This window comes from Elgaria multicarinata, chromosome 23, assembly GCF_023053635.1.
Source record: "Elgaria multicarinata webbii isolate HBS135686 ecotype San Diego chromosome 23, rElgMul1.1.pri, whole genome shotgun sequence".
NCBI lineage: Eukaryota > Metazoa > Chordata > Lepidosauria > Squamata > Anguidae > Elgaria > Elgaria multicarinata.
This window is the reverse complement of record NC_086193.1, coordinates 1,282,171-1,299,948: the sequence shown is the minus strand read 5'-3', so window position 1 is coordinate 1,299,948 and position 17,778 is coordinate 1,282,171. Positions and strand designations below refer to the sequence as shown.

At 51.9% G+C, this 17,778-nt stretch overlaps 1 protein-coding gene across 1 annotated transcript; it reads right to left on the bottom strand.

The window, feature by feature from the left end:
• Positions 1 to 417: 417 nt before the first annotated feature.
• On the bottom strand, positions 418 to 17,339 carry LOC134412917 (tRNA-dihydrouridine(47) synthase [NAD(P)(+)]-like). The gene is made up of 13 exons (XM_063146887.1): positions 17,211 to 17,339; positions 15,597 to 15,837; positions 13,462 to 13,899; positions 13,255 to 13,296; positions 11,994 to 12,146; positions 10,202 to 10,318; positions 9,101 to 9,160; positions 7,778 to 7,885; positions 5,036 to 5,135; positions 4,177 to 4,252; positions 2,619 to 2,807; positions 1,470 to 1,598; positions 418 to 985 (listed from the first exon to the last, which is right to left on the bottom strand). Exons 1-13 carry the CDS (start codon positions 17,243 to 17,245, stop codon positions 955 to 957), a joined length of 1,719 nt encoding a protein of 572 aa, XP_063002957.1. The 5' UTR covers positions 17,246 to 17,339; the 3' UTR covers positions 418 to 954.
• Between the last annotated feature and the right edge of the window lie 439 nt (positions 17,340 to 17,778).

The window sequence follows — 17,778 nt, the reverse complement described above, 5'->3', positions numbered from 1 at the left end:
ATGAAGAGAGACAGAAAGAACTGGGCCTGTTTAGCCTGGAGAAGAGAAGATTGAGGGGAGACATGAGAGCACTCTTCAAATGCTTGAAAGGTTGTCGCACAGAGGAGGGCCAGGATCTCTTCTCGATCCTCCCAGAGTGCAGGACACGGAATAACGGGCTCAAGTTAAAGGAAACCAGATTCCAGCTGGACATCAGGAAAAACTTCCTAACTGTTAGAGCAGTGCGACGGTGGAATCAGTTACCTAGGGAGGTGGTGGGCTCTCCCACCCTAGAGGCCTTCAAGAGGCAGCTGGACAACCACCTGTCAGGGATGCTTTAGGGTGGATTCCTGCATTGAGCAGGGGGTTGGACTCGATGGCCTTGTAGGACCCGTCAAACTCTGCTATTCTATGATTCTATGATATAATGCCAGAAAATTATGGGGTGGGATATTTTTTTATTAAGCGCTGCCCTTTGTGCCTACAGACAGACGAAACGTCGGAGTGATACATCGGTCAAAACTTCTGGTTTAATTTGGTTCTCGGCGTCGCTGCTCCGGCCCTTCGTATCTCGATGATCTTCTTTAGGTAATGTTGACTATAGCTAAGAAGGGAAGGTGCAATTGTGGTCTGGACCCGAAGCCTCCACGGCGTGCCGCTCTAGCAGTCTGACGTCTATGCCTGCGCTCCAGGGATCTGGTGAGGACGCGAGGTTGCTGGTGAGATCCCCCAGGCAGCCCAGGTCAATATTGGGGGCACAGCTGAGCTTCAACACCTCTTACAGGCAAAAAGAAATGCAAGTAGACCTCAAAACCTCCCGGACAAGAGGAAACTTTAGAATTTAGGACCAAATGAAGAATGCACCGGTTTAAAAAATGTATTCAAAGCAGGAAGAAAAGAAACGCCCCACGGCGTGCGAACGCTGACTTCCTTCGTGGACGCGGCCCTCCATTATATGTTGGCTGGAAAAATGAATCATTCAGGCCTGGGACCCAGAAACATGTTGCTGAAAGGAGAAAAGAAAGAGAGGGGGAAATATTTGTACACGCATCTGTTTTAGAGTTTCCAGTGCCGCGCTTTTGCGAGAATCCTCCAAGGGTTTTGATCTCTTCGTGGTGGAGGGGAGACGCCCCACGGAAGAGGAGGTGGGAGGAGGCCGCAACATGCAGACGTGGAAAGGGGAGGGAAAAGGGGGGGCGTTTCGGTTTGAGGGGAGGAGTCTGGAGAGGCCACGGTCCGAGCTATCCTGAGCCTCCTACAGTGTCCTTCCCTCCTGCTCCGAAATGCCTTCACCAGGAGCGGGGAAAAGCCCAGCCAGCAAAAAATGCAGAGCAGGAGGCCAAGGAGGTGAATAACGTCTCCTCCCACCCTGCATGGAATGACCGTTAAGGCTCTGGATTCGGGGGCTCAGAATCATCGCATAGGACCTTGCCCCCTTCGTCTTTCAGGTGCAACAAACAACACTTTTGAGAACCCGCAGGACCTTTCACCTGATCTTAATCCAGTCTTCCTTTTCTTGGCTGGCCATTAGGTTCTCCAAGTAGTCTCCGTACACGTATGGGCCGGGCTTGTCGTTGATGTTCGGAGGCAGGTGCTCCACCGTGCCAACGGGAACATACCTGCCCAGCGGGAAAGAAAGGGGTGGACAACACTGCTCAGCACCGGTGCGATTTTAACCCTGTTGATACGGCCAATAACTCTGAACCATCACGTAGTGCTTTAAGGGGTCCAGAGGGCTTGATGGAATACTTGTTCGCATGAACCAGAGGGAGCGATATGCTGAAAGAACTGGGCATGTTTAGCCTGGACAAGAGAAGATTGAGGGGAGACATGGTAGCACTCTTCAAAGACTTGAAAGGTTGTCACACAGAGGAGGGCCAGGATCTCTTCTCGATCCTCCCAGAGTGCAGGACACGGAATAACGGGCTCAAGTGACAGGAAGCCAGATTCCAGCTGGACGTCAGGAAAAATATCCTGACTGTTAGAGCAGTACGACATGATTCTATGATTCTATCTATGATTCTATTTATTTATATCCTGCCTTTTGCCCAATGCTAGGCCTCAAGGCGACATCACAAAATTTAAAACATATACATGAAAAACCTATAAATAGAAACATACAAAAGTTAAAAAATTATTAAATATAGTCCAATATTAAAACATTTAAAATGACAATTTTAAAAGTCCTTGGCGCAGACGGAGGTCCAGATTATTTGCCAAAGGCCTGCCGGAACAGAAAAGCCTTTGCCTGCCTCTGGAAGCACACCAGGGTAAGAGCCAGTTTCGCTTCCCTGGAAAGAGAGTTCTAGAGCACTGGAGCAGCCACCGAGAAGGCCCTGTCCCGCGTTCCCACCAGGTGTGCCTATGATGGTGGTGGGAGCGAGAGAAGGGCTTCCCCTGAAGGTCTTAAAGCACGGGCAGGATTGTAAGGGAGGATAACCTGGACCCGAGCCTTTCCTGTACTGAGGGTACACCGTTTAATTTCAGTGACAAATCTTGAGTCTGCAGTCCTTTGAGCCTGCCTCACACTTCACCTGCCGGCGTGCGCAGGGTCCTAATTTGAACCCAGGTAAGCAGAATGCCCGCCCGCCACGGAAACCCAGGAGCTTAGCCAGAAGCGATGGAGAGGAGCACCCTACCTGCACAGGTACGAGAGCCATTCCAGCAGGGACTGCCGGATCCTCTCCACGTTGGCATCGTCCGACCCCCAGAACTCCAGGCTGTGCTTAATGAAATCGTTCAGCATTTCGAGCCTCTCCCGCGCCGAGATGTCCCAATGCCGCTGCTCTTTGATTTCAGTGAAGATCCACGGCTTGATCAGAGCCTCCCTGGGTGGGGGGGGGGGGGAGAAAGGTGAAGGACATCAGCTAGAAACTGGAAGCAGACACACACACCCTTTGGAAACGCTCAGTTCCAAATAAACAGATCTCTGCGTTAGCCCGGGGGACTCATTCCACGCAAAGCCATCCTTTCAGATGACGACAGGCTGTCCTTTCACCGTGCAATCGTTCCACCTTTTAATATATTTTTTTTTGCAGGGGGAGGTGTGATCATATTACGTTGTACGATTTACTAGCAGACTCAACTCAGCTTTGCACGGGTTGGGAGACCCGTTCCGTTCCGATCAGGGGTCTGGAAACAGACCTAGCCGGAGATGCCAGGGTTCGAACCCGGTACCTTGGGCACGCAAGGCAGGTGCTCCAACACTGAGCCATGGCTGCTCTGACGAAAAGCAGCTCCGGGTTTTTGCGCCTGAACACAGGAAGACTTGGCCATTAATATGAAGATGAGGGTCAGCCACTCTAGAGGGATTTCTGCCAGAGGCGGTGGTTACAAACGCTTAAAACTTAAAACTTCTTATGCCACGACAGGCTCTGAACACCAGACCTCCCATCTGCCACCACTTATTATGGGGCGACACAGGCTCTGAACACCAGACCCGGCCGAGGCTACTCCCTGCTCAAGCCAAGCACCACCGCTTGATACGCCTGAGGCAAAGGATAAAGCCCACCTTCCTCTAAACTATGTGGAGAAAGGGGTTTAAAATGGAGAAGGATTTTAATATATATAATAATGCACTGTGAGTTATATCTGCTTAGGTGAACGATTGTCAGAGTGGGTGTTAAATGTGTAAACTTAAGATGATAAACGCCAAACAGACACGTGGGATTTTTGTGGTAGTTTTAAAAACAAAACAATCAAAATGTATTTTTAAAAGTTCATAAGCTTTGTTTCAAACAACATTTAAAAACCTTTTTGAAACCTTCCATACAATCCGGTCACTCATACACACTCGCGCTTTCCTTATTCTCACACAATCACTCTTGAACTTTCTTTATTATCAGTATTGATTAATATACTTCCACTACGTGCCCACCACACCCTAAAGACACCACTCACTACACTGACTCTCAAATTTCCTAGAACGTAAGTACCATAAATACAGAGAGCACTACAGACTCAAGAGTACCTAACAAGTCTCCCTGAAAAGGTTCCCTGAAAAGGTCTCCTGAAAAGAACAAGAACCCGAACAATAATTAAAACAAGAAATATCTGTTCCGACATGAAAGCGACTTGAAAAAGGAAAGAAAAGACCCCTTGTATATGGGAAATCCTCCTTCGCAGGGGACATATTTTCCATGCTTTTATTTAAAACCACATGGAAGAAGAAAAGGGGGCTGAGGAGGAGACACTTACCTAGTAATCAACACCCCCGAAACTCCGCTCGCCATGGCTAGATTAAAGTCTTCGAAAGAGTAAATATCCCTGTTTCCTGCACCAGAAGGAAGGAAGGAAGGAAGAAGCCAGGGGTCAATAAAAAGCGGAAACACAAGATGGGTTTCTTACTTGTGGCAGGTGTGGGTGATAAAGGAGGAGCCAGGAAGGAATGAGTTGGGGCGTGGTCCTCTGTGGTCTCCTTGGTGTCAGGCCCATGTACAAAATGGAGGAGCACTGCTGGGTCAGAATTCGGTGGCCCCATCCAGCCCAGAATCCCAGGGAAGCCCACGCTCAGGGCCTGAAGAGAAGAGGCCTTCTCTGCTGTGGCCCCCTAACAGCCGGCATTCAAAGATCGGCTGCCTCTGAAGAGGGGAGTTTCTGTTTAGCTATCGTGGCTCATAGCCAAGGGAAAAACCTCTCCTCCTCCTCCTCGACTTGGTCCATTAGTTGAAGCCATCACTATCTCTTGCGGCAGTGAGTTCCGTGCATTACGTGATGGACTTTCCTTGCTCTCCTCAGACCCTACTTCATTGAGCCACTCCGAGTTCTGGCGTTGTGGAAGGGGGGAAGCAAAGACAGGGGGTGCGTGGCTGGGTTGCATCTTCCAAGACAGCACAGAAATGGCACAGCTAGAGAGCGGGGCTGGAGCAGGAGAGGACGACGGCGTGGCGGAGACAGGAGGGGCCAACCAGCTAAGCCCAAACTAGAGCGAGCCGCCCCCAAATGCAAAATATTTATCTTGCCGTATCGGATCCGGCAGGAAAAAAGCCAGGAGCCGGCATGAAGCGGCTGAAATCCGCCCGCGGAACCTAAGAGGCGCTGACCCAAAGCCACCTACCGAAAAGAGGCATGGGGCTGGCGATCCGGGCACAGTCCGCGATGTAACCCAAGTCTACAGACTTCTTTTTATTCTTCTTCAGTTTCGTTTGGCCGTAAAGCTGGGAAGGTTAGAGAAATTACAGTTGGCTCCTGGGCCACAGATCCATGCACGAAAACACAGCGCTTTGGGGGCCTTTGGGGGTCGGAACGCAGGGGAGAGAGGTCCGTCGGCATATATGGTGCACAGCACCTGTCGGATCAGAGGCGACGTAACTCCGTGTGTGTGTGTGTGTGTGTGTGTCTGGCCAGAGGGCAGGAGCAGGCAATAGGCATCCCAGAGGCACTGCTGAGACCGCCCTGAGTGGCCCCATTCAGACGACACGCTAAACCATGGTTTAACGGAATGCTTCACCATGGTTAACAGTGTTGTCCGACACACATTTTCCCCGAACCATCTGCCCCGTTAACCACATTGTGGTTAGGCCCACTAACCATGGCTAAAAGTGTTGTCTGACACGTGTCTGTGGTTTAGGGGTTAAGGCACAGAGCTTCCCGTACAGAGTTGCCTAACTAGGTGGGGCCACTCTAGCCAGCGAGCTAGAACATGCTTACAGCAGAGCTTTCAAAATCCCCGCTTGCAATTTCCCCATACGAAGCATCCGTTTCTCCTCCTTCATGGAAGCGCCATTACACCCCTCAGGTTGTGATTATTGTGGTGCCGCTGCCTGATGGTGCAGCCGTCCTGGAAGGCTTCCGCCTCCCCTGTGTTGACTGTAGAGGTATAGCAGGCATGGCAATTGTCACGGCTAACCCTACTGCCCCTGTTTTGGGAGAAGGTGTTTCAAGTAATCCATCAGAATCAGAAATAGAGGCGGCGGCACCAGACACCAGCCAGCCTGGACCAGTGGGGGAGGAAGCTCTCACGGGCGATGCTCCAGCTGGGAGTCAGACCTCTTCAGAGCTTATCTCCTCAAGGCCAAATCCTACACACTCCGTGGCAAGTGAGCTTTCTTCCGCTCTGTGCGTTTCAGCTTCCGGTGGACCCTAGCATCAGCTAGCTTGTCGGGGCGCTCTCCTTCGCAAGTAAACTCACTTCCCCCTGAGTATGTAGGATTTGGCCTTGAGGAGGTAAGCTCTGGAGAGGGCTGACTCCCAGCTGGGGAATCGCCCGTGAGAGCTTCCTCCCCCACTGGTCCAGGCTGGCTGGTGTCTGGCGCTGCGTCTTCTCATTCTGAATCTGATTCTGATCGATTACCTGAAACACCTTCTCCCAAAACAGGGGCAGTAGGGTTAGCCATGAAAGCGATGCAGAAAGCAAAATGGGACGATGCAGGCATGTAAGTGCTGATTTCCTTGGTGCCTGTTCTACAATGACGACCGTAACTGCCAGGGCTCCTAACGCTAGGACTGCTGGGATGCAGGGTGGATCAGTTGGAGGAATCAGGTGCTGCACTAGCCACTTTGTGGTTAGTGTGTGTGGTTAAGGAAAACTTAACCACAAAGGGGTTAAAAGTGTTGTCGGCAAGCATTCCGCATGTGGTTAGCATTAACCACAGCTGAACATGGTTAAGCGAACCACAAAGCCCAGAGTGTCGTCTGAACCAGGCCAGTGATGGAGACCTGGTGGCGTAGGCCCACAAGCCGGCAGGCAATGGCTACTCTCAAAGGCTTATGGGTAGTAGCTGCTGCTGCTGCTTCTAACATAGCAATTTGCTATTTTCTGTATTGTTTTGCAAGCCTCTTTCTGACTGATGGGAAAAAATGGGTCAGAAGCACGGTCAATGAAAAAAGTGCGCTCATGAGGCACCTGGTACCTTATCTGCATGGCTTAACGAGCCTGGTACCTACTAACGAGCTTACACTCCAGAGTTGCTCTGTTCAGAAGCTATGCCAAGACGCCCCATCAATCAGTTGTGATCTCATCTGTGCCAAGAAGATCGCCCTAATTTATGCCAAGAAGTGTCTTACCTATCAGTAATGCCAGTAAGTGCTATAGCACCCTAGGCTGAGAAAGAGTGCCTTATTATATAATCCCAGTAATCAATCACTTGCTTAACTTGGCCACTGTGCCAAGACCAGTATGCTATAGAAGTTGCTTTCGCACCCAGGTCAGGGTCCAGACCGGTCGATGGCTTTGTACAGGAAGCCTTCGTGGTCTGGTCCACCTTTATTGGGTACGCCTGAACGTGCTGTAAGTTACTTGGTTATCCTGAGAGCTTCGGCTACAGGGCGGTATACAAATGCAATAAATAAAATAATAATAAATAAATAAAAAACCTGAAAGAACACGGCCGGGGCATACAGGCAGAAAGGCAGGGTACCCCTTTTTTTCTAAATGAGGGGAGCCGTAGCTATGGTTTTGCTTGGAAAGGAAAGGAACCTCTCGTGCAAGCACTGAGTCATTACTGACCCTTGGAGGGACACCAGCTTTCGCCGATGTTTCCTTGGCAGGCCTTATAGCGGGGTGGTTTGCCATTGCCTTCCCCGGCCATTATTACCTTTTCCCCAGCTAACTGGGTACTCATTTTACCGACCTCGGGAGGATGGAAGGCTGAGTCGACCCGAGCCGGCTGCCTGAAACCAGCTTCCGCTGGGATCAAATTCAGGCCCGGTGATGTAACTGGCACAAGGGGGATGTAGGAGACCTGCCTTATACCCAGTAAGGCCACTGGAGCGGCGCTGGTGAAACGGGGTGCGTAAAACCAAAGTCAAATCCTTCCTCTGAATAGGTGTCCCGGAAGGGGCAAGGAGATTACCATACCGTGACCAAAGAGACTCCGCAGTCCCGGAGGCTGGGAATTATTTGTTGAGGCAACAGCCTTTGGCTGTTACCAGTGCACATCTTCAAGGCCAACGGAACATCCAGGACCTGGAGGAGGGAGGGAGGGAGGGAGAGAAAGAGTGAGAAGACGGGGGCAAAAGGGGGCTTCAGGAATCCATTCCATGCTTGACAAAATACATGCTTCTTCGGAAAGCTTTCTGACCGAACCTTTCCCCCAAAGGCTCCTTAAGGTGGGAGCAAAGGAATGGCAGAATCAGTGGTAATCACTCGTTGCGGGTCAGTGGTGGGTTTGGGGACCGGACGCCGAAGGCCTATCCCCTGCACAGCTGAGGGAAGCGGAGCTTTGTCCCGCTTCGGCTGGGTGAGTCTAAACTAGGCAAAGACGGATTACCAGGCAAACATGTTTTTTTTCCGGAAAAGGAGAGCCGAACGACGGGGCATCAAACAAGTATAATCAGAGCTCCAGAAAGGCGGTGCCAGGCAGAAGTCCACAAGCCGTGAACACAGAGATCCAAATACGAGTCAAGGTCAAGATGCAGGCGTTGCAGCAATGGCGTTGCTTCCAGCACCAGCTAGGCTGAAAATGAAGGCTAATGTAGCCAGAGCCTCCTGAGCCCTACTCAAGGCTCAGCTATAGCAAATGAGAGCCCTCTGGCAAGAGGAGTCCTTTCCTGTGGAGGAGTGCCCCTTTGGAATCAAGCACTCCTGCTCAAAGGAGCCCGATTCGCCTGCCTTTTGAGGGCAGCCACGCTCCTCTGTGTTAGCAATGGAGTCCCCTGCCCCTCGCAGGGACGGACCTGAGGCCACCTCCCCTGAGAGACCAGGCTCCACCTGGTGTTCTGACATGGACTGTTCTGGGCTGCTCTTGATCTCTGGGAGATCTAGTTCCTCCTTCGAGGAGGTTTCCTCCAGTGGAGGCATGAGAAGCCCTACACTTGTCCGCTTGAGAAGAGGAGAAGCCCAAACCAGGGAGAGATCTTCCGTTGGCCTGAGAGAACTATAGCCTGGTATTGCAGCAGAGCTGCAGATGACACAAAGTTATTCAAAGTAGGTACGACGAAGGTTAGAACAGTTACAGAAAGTCCTTTGTGCCCGATCCCCGCTCGGGCAGGAAGCTTGCTGGGTAGGCCAGTCACTAACTCTCAGCCTGACCTACCTCAAAGGGTTGTTGTGAGGATAGAGTGGAGAGGAGGATCATGTATGCCGCTTTGGGCTCCTCCGATGAAGAGGCCAGATATAAATGTAACTAATAGACAAACAAACAAATAACCCAGCACAGCCGAGAGAAGACCCACGACGTACATAGTTCATGCCTTCGAGCTTCCATCTAAAGTTGTGGTCCAGTTCCTTACTGCCCTCACCCTAGGAAGAGAAAGAGCGGAGGATGAAGCAGATATGGACAGATCAAAGGCACCTTCTCCTAGCCTTCCAACCCAGAGGAGCTTTCCTCTTCTCACCTATAGAATCAGAGTTGGAAGGGGCCTACAAGGCCATCGAGTCCAACCCCCTGCTCAATGCAGGAAGCCACCCTAAAGCATCCCTGACAGAGGGTTGTCCTGCTGCCTCTTGAAGGCCTCTAGTGTGGGAGAGCCCACAACCTACCTAGGTCACTGGTTCCATTGTCGTACTGCTCTAACAGTCAGGAAGTTTTTCTCTGTGGCTTCTGGCCAGAGAAACGGAGCATTACATTCCTGGAATCTAGGGATTTTGTTCAGGAAAATTTCTTGGGATCCCAGAAACGGGAGCATTAGATTCCCAGAATCTAGGGGTTATTATCATCATTTCTCACCAATCCAAGGAAGCCATTTTCCACGCACATTGAAAGACACGTTTCTAAAAAAAACCTGTCACCCTGTAAAAGTGTTTTAAATCTCCTGGCTGTAGAATATTTGAAGGAAGAGTAAGAGGTCTGACATGAGACAGAGGTTGCGAAAAGTGCTTCCTCCTTCTCAAATTAATTCCTGCAGCTCTCGAGCGCGCCTGGCTAAGAGTTTGGGGGAATAAGGAGACCGTGGCCAGTTAAGTCAGAGGAAGCGGACTGCACCTTGGTCTGCCTTGCAGGACATCAGGATATCAGAGGAGCCCTGAGGCTGGATCAGACCAAGGGTCCATCTAGTCCAGCACTCTGTTCACACAGGGGCCGACCAGCCATCGGCCAGGGATGAACCAGCAGGACATGGTGCAACAGCACCCTCCCGCCCATGTTCCCCAGCAACTGGTTCACACAGGCTTATTGCCTCGAATACTGGAGATAGCACACAGCCATCAGGGCTAGTAGCCATGGATAGCCTTCTTCGCCTCCAGGAATTGATCCAACCCCCTTTTGAAGCCATCCAGATTGGTGGCCGTCCCAGTGCCAATACCAGAAGACTTCAGAAAGCCGTAGGGATGCGACAACGCTACCTCATTGTGTAACATGTGGCTGGTGTTATCGACGCAGACTTCCATAAAGTCGACTTCGACGGTCTGTTGGATCAGCTCCGCGCATCGGATCATGTCGGTCGGCGCCGTGTCGATCAGCTGCAGAGGGACAGAGAGGCCAAGGGTCACCCCGGCTGCGAATGCACGGAAGCCCGTCTTGCGCACGTGCCGCCTAAGGAGACGAGAGGCACAACCGCTACCCCCCGAGTGCAGTAGCTCTGCTCTTTCCGCCTTTTTCTGTTTGCCAGAGCTGGTGACGGCCCCTGGCTAAGACTGCTTAAAAAGGGGACGAATCAGAGTCCTGGAGGAGAAGGCCAGCGAGGGTTATTAGCCAAGGGCTAGGAGGCACTCAAGGGGGTTCCATCTATTGGCCAGCGGAAGAACATAGAATCATAGAATAGCGGAGTTGGAAGGGGCCTACAAGGCCATCGAGTCCAACCCCCTCCTCAATGCAGGAATCCACCCTAAAGCATCCCTGACAGATGCTTGTCCAGCTGCCCCTTGAATGACTCTAGTGTGGGAGAGCCCACCACCTCCCTAGGTCACTGATTCCACTGTCGCACTGCTCTAACAGTCAGGAAGTTTTTCCTGATGTCCAGCCGGAATCTGGCTTCCTTTAACTTGAGGCCGTTATTCCGTGTCCTGCACTCTGGGAGGATCGAGAAGAGATCCTGGCCCTCCTCTGTGTGACAACCTTTCAAGTATTTGAAGAGTGCTCTCATGTCTCCCCTCCGTCTCCTCTTCTCCAGGCTAAACATGCCCAGTTCTTTCAGTCTCTCTTCATAGGGCTTTGTTTCTAGACCCCTGATCATCCTGGTTGCCCTCCTCTGAACACGCTCCAGCTTGTCTGCGTCCTTCTTGAATTGTGGAGCCCAGAACTGGACGCAATACTCTAGATGAGGCCTAACTAGGGCCGAAAAGAGAGGAACCAGGACCTCACGTGATTTGGAAGCCATACTTCTATTAATGCAGGGAGATGGATCCCTTCCTTCCTGGCCAGGAAGAGTGCTCAGCTCTGGCAACTGCAGAACAGAAGTGATGCTCGGACCAGCCTCTGCCGTTGGCTAGGGCCGAGGACTACTTTGGAGACTACTTCCCGGCAAAGGCAAGACCACACGGGCCACCTCCTTCGGCCAATGAAAGAGCAGCCGCTCTAAAACTGGCTCACGTCTTCCTTCCCCGCGTGCCTCTTTCTTTTTGCACTGTGTCTTAAGAGGGCAGCGGCAGTCCTGACTATTAATAGCTCTATAGCACGCAGAGCATTGTAGGCGCTGTGTAAATGCTAGAATCTTAGTACTAAGAGCTATGAGTGGAAGTCTATGTTCAGATGCAAGCCACAGAGGAGGGCTAGGATTCCTTCTCGATCACTGCAGAGTGCAGGACATGGCTGGACATCAGGAAAAACTTCCTGGCAGTTAGAGCAGTACGACAAAGCACCAGGAAAAACTTCCTGACTGTTAGAGCAGTACAACAATGGAACCAGTGACCTAGGGAGGTGGTGGGCTCTCCCACACTAGTGGCATTCAAGAGGCAGCTGGACAAGCATCTGTCAGGGATGCTGTAGGGTGGATTCCTGCATTGAGCAGGGGGTTGGACTCGACGCCTTAGAGGCCCCTTCCAACTCTACAATTCTAGGATTCTATGACCTCTGAATACCTCTGGATGGGGGAGGGGTTCTTGAATTCTGGGCATGGTGGATCATGCGTGGTCTGATCCAGCAGTGCTACTTGTATCCCTACGCTCCCTTCTCCCTGCCCTGTCGGCATCGATCTACCTGGACGCCAAAGACATCTTCCGTGTGGTGCCGCTCCAGCCGCGTCCACGGAGGCATCTTCCCGTTAATCAAATGATCGCACATCAACTTCTCCGTGCAGGTGATGTCGGCCCCGAACTGCTTGCATATCCTCCGAAACGGGATTTTGCTGAACTGAAACCCAGAAGCGAGATGCGAGGCAGAGCGGCGTGAGGACAAGACCTGTGTGGATGCTAAGGTATCCAAGCAGGGACCGGCCTGGATCCCTGCACTGAGCGGAAACAGCGCCTCAGTCCCCATGAGGCCAGGGGGAGGGCCGTGGGGACAGGAGGTGGCGAGAATCGTTTCCTGACCCTCCCGCATCCCGTTCAGAGTTCCCCCCCTTGCTTTTCTGGCTACAGGCAGCGTATTTACTTAAAACATTTTATTGTAAACCAGTGGTTCTCAACCTTCCTAATGCTGCGACCCTTTAATACAATTCCTCATGTTGTGGTGACCCCCCTCCAACCATAAAATTATTTTCGTTGCCACTTCATAACTGTAATTTTGCTACTGTTATGAATCGTAATGTAAATATCTGATGTGCGGGATGTATTTTCATTGTTACAAATTGAACGTAATTAAAGCATAGTGATTAATCACAAAGGAAAGGAAAGGAACCTCTCGTGCAAGCACTGAGTCATTGCTGACTCTTGGAGGGACACCAGCTTTCGCTGACGTTTTCTTGGCAGGCCTTATAGCGGGGTGGTTCGCCGTTGCCTTCCCCGGCCGTGATTTCCTTTCCCCCAGCTAACTGGGTACTCATTTTACCGACCTCGGGAGGATGGAAGGCTGAGTCGACCCGAGCCGGCTGCCTGAAACCAGCTTCCGCTGGGATCGAACTCAGGCCGTGGGGAGAGTTTCGGCTGCAGAAACTGCTGCTTTACCGCTCTGCGCCACACGTATTGTTCACAAAAACAATATGCAATTATATACTGTGAAATATTTATTTCTTATTACAAATAAATGACCATCGGAAATATGTGTTTTCCGATGATCTTAGGCGACCCCTGTGAAAGGGTCGTTCGACCCCCAAAGGGGTCACGACCCACAGGATGAGAACCGCTGTTTTAAACCTTTCTCGGCCGCCGTCCACGGCAGAAGCTCTCACCAGGCGGCTTACAACATTTTTTTTTTAAAAAAAAATCAGTTTAAAACTTTGGAAGCCATAAAAATCACACACAGCAAAAGAGCGGTTAAAACAAATAAAAGAGAACGATAAGTCAGGAGTCCACTAACCTACCTTTTCTAATGGGGACAGGTACAGCTTGTCGCGGAAATCCAGCTACGAGGGAAAAGAGAGAAATAGTGAGGGGCGAAGGAGGCAAATCCACATCTAGAGGTCGGCGCCTTAAAAAGAACAGTGCTCGAACCAAGGCGGAGGCGAAAAATAAGTTTCTACGCCCAGATCGCGCCGTCGCGCTCCGCAGCAAACGGACGGGTCCCGTACCTTTCGTTTCTCGCACGGTCTCAGTCTCACGATATCTTCGTCTGTCACGGTGCCGGACGTTCGGACCGCTGTGGTGTCCGCCGACGCGTGACCCCCGGGCCCCTCTGCGCAGCGGGACATGGGCGCGGCCAACATGTACTCCACGAAACGGTCCAAGGAAAACTTTGTCGTTTGCACCTTCTTGAAAAGTTCCTCCGAGAGTCTGTTCTTCACTTGCTTCCCTTCCCACTGCTTCCAAAGGTCCACGTTGACAAGGTTTTTGTAGTCCTCTCCCAAGTGGGCTTTGGAGAACCGGCAGGCGACGCCGGAGGGACACTTGCCGAATGTCTCAAAGGCCACGCACCGGTCTCCGAGGTCCGGTGGCTTCATGGCCAAGAATTCCTGGATGTCGTGCTTGTAGAGGCACTGTGAACCATAGGCACATAACTCCGGACGCTCCTTCAATGAGAGAAAGACAACGCTATTCCATCTCTCCGGCGCTCAGCGGCTAAAGCCACAGTCGTCTCTCACCACTCCGCCTCCTCCCTTTAAAATCCCTACGCTGGCTGCAGGCCCGCTCCCAAATCTGGCCAGGACTTCTTATCCTTACCTTCAAAGACCTGCGTGGACTGGGCTACCCAAACATCGTCCATCCTGCTCTTAGGTCCAAACGCATCCCGGCCTGCCAATCTTCGCTCCTCCAACTCCACAAACACACACCTCACCTCCTCCGTCAATAGACTTCCTTGTGTCTCCCTCGCTGCCCCTTACACCTGGAACTGCCTCCCGAGAGACCGGCGTAGGGCCACTTCGGATCTCTATCAATCCCCCTTCAAAATCCTCCTCCACCCAATCAAGGCTTCAGCCGTATCTCCAAGCCCTGGAGTATAGAAACCTCTTTCAGCCGAAGGATTCCGTTTCATAGGGCCCGCATATCAGTGGTGGACATAGGCGTGTTCAAGGGGTGTGCCCAGGCACACCCTAATGTCTCCAGCAAGAAGCGCTGAATTGAGGGGGCCATTGAATAGGCTAATATTGCCTCGTAAGCCTCACCTCTGGCTAGTGTCACCACAAAGCCCCACCAACGCTGGGACTTCAGGACCGTCTCCTCATTCACCCCCATCTCTTCCCTGCAACGGCCCTCCCACGGCCAGGCAAGTTGAACGCGGAGTAGGGCGTCAGTGTTTAATATGCCAGCGTCTTGGTGCTTAAAGATTATCTGAAAGGCCGTAGTCTCCCATATGAGCCTGCCTGTGCTCTGAGATCTTGTGGGGAGGCCTTTCTCTCAGACCCTGATGGGTACGTGGGAGGGACAGGGCCTTCTCGGTGGCTGCTCCGGTGCTCTGGAACTCCCTTCCCAGGGATGCCAGACTGGCTCCCTCTGTGCTACACTTTCGAAGGCAGGCAAAAACTTCTTTATTTCAACAGGCTTTTGGAACTACTCCGGAGACCCGGGTTCCAGTCCCGACTGGGTGGCTTTGGGCCAGTCGCTGGCTCTCAGCCTAATCTACCTCACAGGGTTGTGGGATATAAATGTAACTAACTAATTAATTAAGAGGCCCGCATCCAACGTTTTTATGCTGGCCGCAGAGGAGCAGGCTAGGTTTTTTTTTAAAAAAATGTAGGTACATCACTTTTGTGGACTTCGTTACAAGGCTGGTTGCATCTGACAGGACAAGGCCTCAAAGAATCATAGAAGCATAGAATAGCAGAGTTGGAAGGGGCCTACAAGGCCATCGAGTCCAACCCCCTGCTCCATGCAGGAATCCACCCTAAAGCATCCCCGACAGATGCTTGTCCAGCTGCCTCTTGAAGGCCTCTAGTGTGGGAGAGCCCACAACCTCCCTAGGTCACTGGTTCCATTGTCGCACTGCTCTAACAGTCAGGAAGTTTTTCCTGATCATAGAATCATAGAATAGCAGAGTTGGAAGGGACCTACAAGGCCATCAAGTCCAATCCCCTGCTCAATGCAGGAATCCACCCTAAAGTATCCCTGACAGATGCTTGTCCAGCTGCCTCTTGAAGGCCTCTAGTGTGGGAGAGCCCACAACCTCCCTCGTTAACTGATTCCATTGTCGCACTGCTCTAACAGTCAGGAAGTTTTTCCTGATGTCCAGCTGAACCACTCCAGGGCGACCCATCGTCACATACTTTACCCGGGCTACTGAGCGGCAAAGCCAAGTTTCCCAATTTTTTCTGCTCCTTCTGGAATCCTTGTTCATGTTTTGCAGGTGTATTCCTTGGGTTCCATCCTTTTCCGGATTCGGTACCTTCCACAGCTGGCTCGGATCTTCAAAATTGTCCCCCTGAGCTCCGTTCTCGTTGTTGTCCTGGTTCGAACTCATCTCCTCGTTCGGGCCGGGATGCGAAGGAAACCTTTCCTCCACAGAGATGTTTCTAGGGAGTAGGATTGCAAGTTAAGCTTGCATCTACAACAGCTTTTACCAAGATGTCACCCTTCAGGGGTTTAAGACTGCAATTTCCAGACTCCTGAACGTTGTGTTACACTCGCAGCCTTCCTCAACCTGGGGCGCTCCAGATGTGTTGGACTGCAACTCCCAGAATGCCCCAGCCATTCTGGGAGTTGCAGTCCAACACATCTGGAGCGCCCCAGGTTGAGGAAGGCTGTGTTACAGCTACATCTTTACAGATACGTAGATTTTATATGTAGTAAAATGGGCTTTTTTGCCGCACACGAGCTTAAATCTGGAACTCTTTTTTCTTTGTCTTTGTAATGGAGAAACTGACCCATCCAAGATGGATGGATTTACGGAAGTTTAAGCCAGGTGCATTTATGGGACGGGTTCCCAGTTTAGGGATGGGGCATTTGTGGTCCTACAGATGTTTTGGCCAACAATTCCCATCAGCTCTTAGCCAGTGAACCCTGGGAGTAGGGGGGCTGAAATATTGGGGGGTCTTTGGCAGTTTTTAAAGGGGGGTTAAGAGGAAGGGGCAGAGACCTTGATGCAGGAAGAGGGTGGGGGTGTCTGGAATTGTGGGGGGGGGGCTTTGACTACTTTTAAAGAAGGGGTGAGCCCTGGGAGTAGGGAGGCTGAAATATTGGGGGGGTTTTGGCACTTTTTAAAGGGGGGGGTTAAGAGGAGGGGGCAGAGACCTTGATGCAGGAAGGGGGGTGGGGGTGTCTGGAATTGTGGGGGGGGGGGGCTTTGACTACTTTTAAAGAAGGGGTGAGCCCTGGGAGTAGGGGGGCTGAAATATTGGGGGGTCTTTGGCAGTTTTTAAAGGGGGGGTTAAGAGGAGGGGGCAGCGACCTTGATGCAGGAAGGGGGTGGGGGTGTCTGGAATTGTGGGGGGGGGCTTTGACTACTTTTGAAGAGGGGGTGAACCCTGGGAGTAGGGGGGCTGAAATATTGGGGGGGTCTTTGGCAGTTTTTAAAGGGGGGGCTAAGAGGAGGGGGCAGAGACCTTGATGCAGGAAGAGGGTGGGGGTGTCTGGAATTGTGGGGAGAGGGCTTTGACTACTTTTAAAGAAGGGGTGAACCCTGGGAGTAGGGGGGCTGAAATATTGGGGGGGTCTTTGGCAGTTTTTAAAGGGGGGGTTAAGAGGAAGGGGCAGAGACCTTGATGCAGGAAGAGGGTGGGGGTGTCTGGAATTGTGGGGGGGGGGCTTTGACTACTTTTAAAGAGATTGGGGGAGCCCTGGGAGTAGGGGGGCTGAAACATTGGGGGGGGGTCTTTGGCAGTTATTCCTATGGAGCTCAGAGGGTCCCTGAAGGTTATGGGGCATTTGGGGGGGGTTTAATACTCACTGGTCCCGGTTGGGGAACAACCCAGCAGCCTCCATGGCGGGGGAGGGGCGCTGGCTCGGACCCCCGACCCTCCAAGGAGGAAGAGGATGGCGAGACCATAGACGCGAGGGAGCTAGAGCGGCACCCCCAACTAGGGGCACTTCCGGTACGAACCGGAACTGGCCTTGTCTTCTCTTTAGTGCCAATCTCAGGGACGGGCATAGAGACTCCGAAGGCTAGAGCGGCTAGGGTTTCTTCGGCGGGTGTCGTCACTCTACCATTTGTCCGCCTCTATGGGCCAAGCGCTGCAAGCGGCTGAGAGAGGGAGGGGAGAGTGGGGGCGTGGCCGTGGTGGGCGGAGCGTAAAAAGTGGCGGTTGATAAAAAGGCGGGAAAGGCGCCTCCCCCCCCCCCTTTCTCCAGACAAGTCGGAGTAGGGGGATGGGAGCCCTGCTGAGGCAATAATAATATTCTATTTATTTTAATTTCTATACTGCCTGTTACACTCTCTAGGCAGTTCACAGTTAAGACCATAAAACACGAGAAGCCAGGATACATTTAAAGCATGTAAAGCTATGTAAACAGCCCAG